Source organism: Anastrepha obliqua, chromosome 4, assembly GCF_027943255.1.
Source record: "Anastrepha obliqua isolate idAnaObli1 chromosome 4, idAnaObli1_1.0, whole genome shotgun sequence".
Taxonomy (NCBI): Eukaryota; Metazoa; Arthropoda; class Insecta; order Diptera; family Tephritidae; genus Anastrepha; species Anastrepha obliqua.
The window spans coordinates 36337657-36346961 of record NC_072895.1 but is presented as its reverse complement, the minus strand read 5'-3'; the positions used below and the strand labels follow the sequence as shown (position 1 = coordinate 36346961).

The 9305-nt window shown below is 34.7% G+C and overlaps 2 protein-coding genes across 2 annotated transcripts; both read left to right on the top strand.

The window, feature by feature from the left end:
- The first annotated feature begins 2932 nt into the window (after positions 1 to 2932).
- LOC129245971 (replication factor C subunit 2) lies at positions 2933 to 4578 on the top strand. Its single transcript, XM_054884433.1, has 2 exons — positions 2933 to 3204; positions 3264 to 4578. The coding sequence occupies exons 1-2, from the start codon at positions 3037 to 3039 to the stop codon at positions 4092 to 4094; spliced, it is 999 nt and encodes a 332-aa protein (XP_054740408.1). The 5' UTR covers positions 2933 to 3036; the 3' UTR covers positions 4095 to 4578.
- A 2630-nt stretch (positions 4579 to 7208) lies between these two features.
- LOC129244613 (uncharacterized) lies at positions 7209 to 8635 on the top strand. Its single transcript, XM_054882338.1, has 2 exons — positions 7209 to 8379; positions 8453 to 8635. The coding sequence occupies exon 1, from the start codon at positions 7330 to 7332 to the stop codon at positions 8374 to 8376; it is 1047 nt and encodes a 348-aa protein (XP_054738313.1). The 5' UTR covers positions 7209 to 7329; the 3' UTR covers positions 8377 to 8379; positions 8453 to 8635.
- Positions 8636 to 9305: the final 670 nt, after the last annotated feature.

Genomic DNA, 9305 nt, shown 5'->3' with positions numbered 1-9305 from the left:
GAGAATACTTAACGGTAATGTCCGGGCACAAGTTGACTTTTCACTGCTGTAAATACGTAGAATGGACTTTTCCTTAAACAGTTCTCGATGTGAAGGCGAAAAACTTGGAAATTCTAAAACGTTTTCAGTCCAAAGCCTTACGCACCCTGGTAAACGCTCCATCGTACGTGATGGATTATCAAATTCATCTTGACTTATATATTCCTTTAATAAAAGAGAGGAAATACCGAGATCACCTTCAATCACTCCCAAATGAACTATCCTCTACTCTCATGTCCCCATTGCGTGTCTTTTTAAGGTTGAAAAGGGAAACATCTACCCAGCTTATCTAAGACTTTCCCATGTTAAATTGGTTTACCACAAGGTATATTTCCTTGGAATACTTAAATCAAAGCCACTTTTGACGTGATAACGTCTTATAATTCGATTTAACAGGCTGCACGCACGAAAAAATGTGTCGTTACCTTGCTCATTAGTGTTACCTTGCAAATTGCCGTTACCTTGCTCATATGTCGTTACCTTGCTCATTGCCGTTACCTTGAATGAACTGCAAGCGAAAGCGCGGAACGAACGACAAAGCAAACGAACGGCAACGTTCGACATCTTGCTCTCTCCTACTTAAGTGAGCGTATATGTGTATGTGTATGCGCATATGTACATATATAAATTCACATATTTGTATTTGCATATGCCTTCTTATTGATTATTATTAATTTGATTTACTTGAAGAATTTAAAATAAAACCAAGTTTGTTAATAATACCTGTTGTTTTAATGTTATTATTATTTTTTGACGTGATAACGTCTTATAATTCTATGTAGCCGGCTGCACGCACCAAAAAATGCGTCGTTATCTTGCTCATGCGTCGTTACCTTGCTTGAACAGCATGTTATGTTATGTTATGATATGTTATGTTATGTTATGTTATGTTATGTTATGTTATGTTATGTTATGTTATGTTATGTTATGTTATGTTATGTTATGTTATGTTATGTTATGTTATGTTTTGTTATGTTATGTTATGTTATGTTATGTTAAAGTATATTATGTTATGTTAATGTTAATTCATTCTCTATATCCATACAAAATATCTATCAAACAAATAAATTTAAAATTTTCTTTTGAAAAATGCAACCATTCAATTAGTATTTTCTTATGACGTTATCACGTTAAACTATCGTCAGTAAACCGACTTTACAGACAACCTCTTTTTAAATCAATTCAAATATTTGTAGAGGGTCTTCCAGGAACTATAAGTATAAACATAAAATAAAGTTTAATTCAAAAAACAAAAAAATGCCAGACCGTACATTGGTGTCAGCTTGTTTTGATCCAATGAAGTATTTGCAACGTAATTATTTATTAAATTTTGACTGTTTTCTTGACCAAGTACAACTGTACTAAAAATAAAAACGCAAGTTTCAATAGACCATTATAATAGTTATTGGGTAAGCCGATTTTCCTACAACCTTTCATAAGCTCGGCCCAAGTGCAACACATAGGGTATGTTCGCCGCAATATGAAAAAATGGGCAGATAGCTTCGTTTTATTTGAATTTATTTTTGCGCTAAAAGCAATATTAAGCTTCAAAGTAGTATTTATTCAATAAAAACTTAATTTTCCTCTTCCATTTCCACCCTGCAGTAAAAACTTTTATACTGCGGTTGATTAGCTAAAGATCACCATCAAATTGCCAAAATTTAACTGACAAAACGCAAGACGCTGTCATTGTTGCAGAAATTATGTGACAGAACATGATTCTATCTCATAAAAAATAGCAATACCGGCAGCAATTATTACAGCTCGAATACACTCACACTTTCTATCTACACCCAGGTAAGATCCAATCAAACATTTGCGTTCTCACGCTAATAAATATATTATTTACAGACGCCCATCTACTTGCTCAGAAGGAGCTTTAACCCACCCCGTGTTGTAACACTAATGCATGATGATGATGATAGATCTGCTATATTGGACTCCCTAAAAGCGACACAGCTTTACTGGTAATGCAAAGTAACCATCTATGAAACTTGTAATCAAATTAAATTTGACGCATTGTAACTGAAAATTTTGTAACTTGAAAGTGTCAGAACTTATCGCCGAACCGTCAAAATTTAATTTTCCGAGTAAAAAAATTACTGTGTGTCAAAGCTTTATAATGTCATAATGGCAAAAAAAAAATAAAATATTAGTAATTTATTTGTCGTATTATTTCAAAAATGTTCAAAAAAGCATGTACGTAGATATTGTGTTTCTTATAATTGGAGCAGTTATAGCGACAATACGCCTATCGAATATCAAAAAGAAATGAGAGCAAAGCCAGGTTGCTTTATAATTACATCTGAAACAAAATGAGTTTTGAGCGTCGCCAAAAGAAGATAGAATGGCACATTTTCGCTTATACCGGCCGTTTTGCTTGCCTCCTATTATTGCGCACGAAAACTGATTATTTGATGCAGCGATTAAAGGCCTACGCAATCAGACGCGGTACGATACAGCAAGAAACATTGCTGACATCCAGCAAGAAACATTGCTGACGAGCTCAAATTATCGGCACTGTACACCATTTTAAATGCATTCCTTGAGAAGGCATAATGGTTACTAGTAACAAATTTAAACTCATATTTCTTATAAAGAAAAATTTTATTTTATAGTCCATAACACTTTTGTAAATAAAATATGAAGTAGAACTTTAGCTCTAAATTGCAACTTTGCTTACGATATATCTGCTTATTACGTGCTGTAAATTGTGTTTGCTGCGGAAAGTTTTCTGCCGCAGCGTACCGCGTCTATTTAAAGGTGTCTTTAATAATACCTTTAATAATACCAAATCAGGTACATATGTAAATTGTTTTTTTCTATCACTAATGAGTACCCAAATACCTGATGATTGAGTAAAATATCGATAATATGCACCCGGTATCATTAAAGTACAACTACATGTATTGTTGAGCTGCAAACTAAATATTTGCCGGCAAATTTAGAACCGTCGTTTTGGATTGTTGAAAGTGATCGTTTGGCTAATTGGACAAAATGCCAGAAGAAGTAGAAATAACTGCAGAAGATTTAAAACGACGCAACCTACCCTGGATTGAAAAATATCGCCCCACAAAATTTGAGGAGATTGTTGGAAATGAGGATACAATTGCCCGCCTTTCAGTTTTTGCAACGCAAGGAAATGCGCCAAATATTATAATAGCAGTACGTAGTATTAGAATTGTGATACATGGAAATGAGTAATGAGTGATATTTTCATTTAGGGCCCTCCTGGTGTGGGTAAAACGACAACAATCCAGTGTTTGGCACGTATTTTGCTCGGAGACAGTTATAAAGAAGCCGTACTCGAGCTAAATGCTTCAAATGAACGTGGCATTGACGTAGTTCGTAACAAAATAAAAATGTTTGCCCAACAAAAAGTGACATTACCAAGAGGCAGGCATAAAATTGTTATATTAGATGAAGCTGATAGCATGACTGAAGGAGCTCAACAAGCACTTCGTCGAACGATGGAGATTTATAGTAATACAACACGATTTGCTCTTGCATGCAACACCAGCGAGAAAATTATTGAACCAATACAATCTCGTTGTGCAATGTTGCGTTTTACAAGACTGTCAGATGGGCAAATACTTGCTAAGTTAATTGAGATATGTCAACGAGAAGAGCTCTCCTATGAAGAGGACGGATTGGAAGCAATCGTTTTTACTGCGCAAGGTGATATGAGGCAGGCGTTAAATAATTTACAATCGACAGCACAAGGTTTCGGAACGATTACGGGCGCAAACGTATTCAAAGTTTGTGACGAACCGCATCCCATGCTTTTACAGGACATGCTGCAACATTGTGCACAAAACGATATACATAAAGCGTACAAAATCCTCACAAAATTGTGGAGACTTGGTTATGCTTGTGAAGATATAATTGGGAATATATTCCGAGTATGCAAGCGTCTCAACATTGATGAAAATACTAAACTAAAATTCATTAAAGAAATAGGAATCACCCACATGAAAGTTGTAGACGGATTGAACTCTTTGCTTCAACTGACAAGTCTTTTAGCCAAATTATGCGACATTGCTGACACTCATTAACCGAACTTATAATAGGGATTGTTCTAGAGTTCGCTAGTGGCTAATTTCAGACACACTTTGCCAAATAAATAAAAATGATGTGTTTTAATTTCTATTAAATGATTAATGAAATAAAATTATAATAATCACGAATTCATTTTCTTCTCAAAGAATTTCGAAATCGAATAGCTTTACCCATGCTAAGATCTCACTTGTACATTTTATGGCAACCCACAAGTTTCTGGTCTGGGAGCAAAAAAAATACGTGTTTCGGCGACTGAGTAGCTGCTTCAGCATTTATTACTAATTAACGAATAAATATTCCGACGTCACATTTTGGGGGCTTTTGTAAAATAACCAAGGTTTCCAAAATTTTGTGCGCCTTTTGTTAGCTTCACAAATCGAGATGATTATTCTCTCCATTTCAGGAAAATTCTAATAAATGGTCATTTATAGCAGTGTGTTTGGCAAAACGAATTTTAAGTAAACTGAAAGTACATTTTGAGCTTTCGTTTTATTTAAAAACAAAAATTTTAAATTATTCAACCATGACTTAAATATTAATATTAAACTTGTAAGGCACCCAATTCCCGATTGGTTTGGCGGCCGTTCTCCTTTAAAACTGATTTGAGGCGTTCTTCATCGAGACCTTCCGCTGCGGGACGTACCATTGACGTCAAAGTCCCCTTTTTTGAACTTTGCTGTAGATTCGTCTATGACACCATACACTTCGCAATGTCCCGGGCGGCTTCGGCAAAGAAGAGCAGGTGTCGTAAATGTTGATTTTTGGCTTCTGGGTATTCCATTGCTAACCCCCAAAATTAATAAAAATTAAATAACTTAAAAATACAATTAACATAGTTGTGTTGAGCAGAAAGAGTTCTATCGAATGAATACTTACTTTTTGTCAAACAATTGTAAAATAAAAGAAAATGTAAAAACGCTTTGCACTTATTCCCCAACCCAATACATGTACACAAGTTTGGTATTTTTACTAACTAAAGTACATGCTACGAGTTGAAGTTAATGTGTTTGAAAACTTTTGTATGTTTTTTGCAAGGCGAATTTATTACAGGTGACAGCAAACACATATAAGTAAAACCCTACATGTATTTGTTGTTGCGTTTGGTGCAAGCATCACGTCAAAATCAGCAAGCAAATGTAAACATACCAATACATACAAACAAACCATATCATTTTGACGTAAGCCATACCTACGGCGAAAAATTCAGCTGGGTGAATGCTGTCACCTTATTAAATCCACCTTGGTTTTTTGCTTTAGGAATAACGAAGGCACGATAAACAGGAGCAGCAGCAGGTTGCAATTTCAATTTTTTTTTTTTGTCTCTAAATTGTCAAAATTTTCTCAAGTTACTCTCAACTGTCAAACTGTTGTCATTTTCTACCAAGGCGAATTTATTATGATAAATCCACCTTGTTATCTACTTACCTTGGTTTTATAAAAGAAAATTGAAAAAAGGTACTAGCTGTCAAAAAAGAGAAAAACTGTTGGCGTAGCTGCGTTCAGACAGTTATAAAAACAATACACTTTTAAGCAACCGCTGTTAGTCTTATTTTGCACAAATTACTTCCTTTGCTCATTTGCCAAATTCACTGTTTTCGAAAAATCGTACACAGAAAGCAAAAAGAGAATTGTGAATTCATTAGTGAAAAAATGTGATTGTATTTTCTATTTTTATACCGAATAAAATTATAATATAATTTTGCAAACGTCGCCAAAAAAATTAAAAAAAAAAAATTATGCTCGGTGCTGCCATAATGCAACTCTGTCATAATATGACATAATTATTGCGCTAGGAAAGATATCTTCAAAGGTTGAAAATTTATATTACAATTTTGTTTGGAATACAACACAACACATTTTTGGGTTACAAAATTTAAAAAATTTCATATGAGACGAATGTATTAAGGAAGGAAATAAATATTTATTAGACATTTAATTTTCCGAAATGTTCAATTGCCATGTTGTTATTGTCTTAACCCTTGTTTTACTTTGTTTTAAGCAAATAGGGTAGTGAAAAAACGTAATTTTTACGCTTTTCGTGGGGGCCATATAGAAACCCTAGGAAATTGAGACTGTCATAGTTAGAATTATGGGTACTTACTCTTTCTAATGTGGGGACTGAAAGGTGCCACGCCCCCTTCTCCTACCATCCAAATACAGTAGTAGTAATGGATAGTTTAGCCGTTTGTTTAATCCAAAAATGTATCTTGAAATGGAAAAATAGTAAAATTTTAAAGTGAAAAGCAAATTTTTTTATTAATTATAACGTTAAGAGTGAATAGATTGCTTGTCAACACTAATATATAGAGATATGTAAAGCAAGTGGCTATTAATATAGGTCAAAATACACAATCGCGTTTATGTAGACAAGTAAACAAAGTGTTTAATTTCGTTTTGTCAAATAAGTGTACGCCAAGTTCTTATTCTAATTTGTTTAATACACTTTGGAATGTAAAGCAACCCTAATGCAAGCATATGTTGTCCGGCGTTACCAGGCTAAAGGTAGAGCCTAACCAAGGCGATCTACTAAAGGTGTTGTTGGTAAATCAGCTGATTTTTTTTTTTTTCGCTGTGTCATGTGGCTGTCAGCTCATGAAACAAGGCGAATTCATTATTTATTTTCAAGTTTCCCAATGTTTTGCTTTGACAATGAAACGTTCAGAACATTGTCGTTCCCACGACAGTCGGTTTCACGTTACCGGAACGACCCGGATTTATATCCGGCCAAGGACTGTCACTTCAGCAGCATTCCTCGTATATGCACGGGGAATGTTTATGCTGCTGCAACAACAACAACAGCATTGTTGTTGGTCTAGTGCCACCACCCTTAATGAATACGCCTTGAACTCAAGTTTAATAAATTTTTTTACATTTTACTTCGCTAAATACCATCGCAAAATAATTGTATCTGTATATACACAAATAAGCAAGGGGAAACGCTCGAAAATGGTTGGCTTTTTAAGCTGAGAGTGCAAAATTAATCGAAATATTCCCTATGATTTTTTCATTATATGTAAACATTTTCATTAATCTTGTTAAGAAAGTAATTCTTACCACTAGAATATAAACACTCCACCATTTTCCCCTTGTCAATTTACTCAAAAATATCAAAACGGCAACGCCAAAAACATTGCTCAAGAAGGTATCTTCATTTATCTTCTCGTTTGTGGACATTGTAAACAAATATTTTAATTTAATACAGGACGCAAACTTGTCCTAAACAATCATATAATGGCGAAAACGAGTGAGTCCGTAGAAATTGGTCCCCGACGGAAGAGTACAGTATGGACAAGAGAAAAGATTACCCAGTTAATTGAGTTGTACCGGCAACATGATTGCTTATGGAATCATTACACTGAGGCATATAAAAATAAAGAAAAGCGAACAAAAGCTATTGAGGATATATGCTCAAATTTACGCATCACAAAAATGGATTTTGGAAAAAAGATTCATAACTTGCGCAATCAGTTCAACTCGGAGATGAAAAAACTTGAACGAAGAGTTGAGGAAACAGGAGACGACACTGAGTCAAAAACAGAAGGTTGTCGGTGGAAACATTTCCAAGCCCTTAAATTTCTTCGAGATGTAATTGAGCCTCGTCCTGGCGGCTATCAATCTAAAATGCGTAGAATGGATTCAAATATAAAGTATGATATAACAAGCGAAGACGAAACTGAGCAACAAAGTACAAAACCAGCCAATGTACAAAATTCTAATGACACATTAGAGCAAATCACACAGTATCAATTTGAAGATTCGATTATGGTCAGTGATTATGAAGTAGGCGTTGTTGATCACGTATCGCCAAGCAAAACCAAAAACTGCAATGCACAAAGAAATGAAAGTACGACTTCAATGTTGGTGATCGGGAGCAAAGGCAGCCATTATCTTCCATCCAAACAAGCAAGTCAACGCGTCAAATGCAACGAAGACCATAATAGAGTTTGTAATAAACAGGACCAAATATCCCCGCAGCGACTGAAATCTCAATGTCAGGAAATATCTATTGAAGATTCACAGCATGAGCAAGCCACCAACTACCACCATAATCCCAAGGGAGATCAATGTGGGCAAAACACTAGCGACATAGTAAGTAAAAAAAGTTTAGATGACACCTGTATGATCCTAAGATCACGAGACCAATGGGACGCTTTTGGGGAATTGATTGCTACAGAATTTCGTCATCTCAATTCCGATACATCACGAAAGAAGCTCAAGCGTAAGATAATGCAAGCCATGCTGGAAGTTGGCGAAGAAGACGATCTGATTTCTATATGAATTGTAAGAATTAAAACTTGTTAAGTAATAATAAATAGATATAGTATATCGCTCTAATATGCTTCTTTTTAAATAGTGATAGTATCTGTTTTCTAAAGATGGCTTATCTACCATTGTGTGAATCGAAGCACTATTTATTCCTTTCATTTGTCATATGCTGATAGCAGTAATACAGACAAAAAACTTGTGCATGTATGATATCATATTTTGTTTTTGCTTGTTAAAATTTTTGTAATGGTCTAATCTAATAAAAAATAAGACAAGAGACTAAAAGCCGTTGTTTATACTAAAAGTATCCAAAAAATATTAAATCTATTAAACTTTCCTAAAATTGAGGCATTAGATGTTTAAACTTCTTTGATATGATTTTTAATTGAAATGGAAATTAAATAATTCTAAAAGGAATTCATACACGCACTAAGGTAGTAGTGTGGACATTGCCAAATACTTTTAATCTTTTATTTTGAATCTTACACGGATTTATAGCCGGCCAGTACTGAGCAACCAGTAGCTTTTCTAGAGCAACAACAATATGTACAACATACAAATTAGGGAATAACAAATACGATGCACACTTTGACATTTAAACCAAAAAATCGGAAGAAAATAACAAAGCTATAGCGAAGTCACGTTGTGGGAATTCGCCTTGAATAGTAGTGTTGAGGCAAGGTAATCCGACTTATATTAAGTGAAGAAATTCATACAAATTTATTTAAGGTAACATATTCGAATTTTTAGAACAGATATTAAGTTTTAGTGTGGTATATAAGTACATACGTAGCCATGACGGCCTCCGTAGCCGAGTGGGTTGGTGCGTGACTAGCATTCGAAATGGAGAGAGAACGTAGGTTCGAATCTCGGTGAGAGACCAAAATGAAGAAAAAGTGGTTTCTAATAGCGGTCGCCCTTCGGCAGGCAAGGCAAACTTT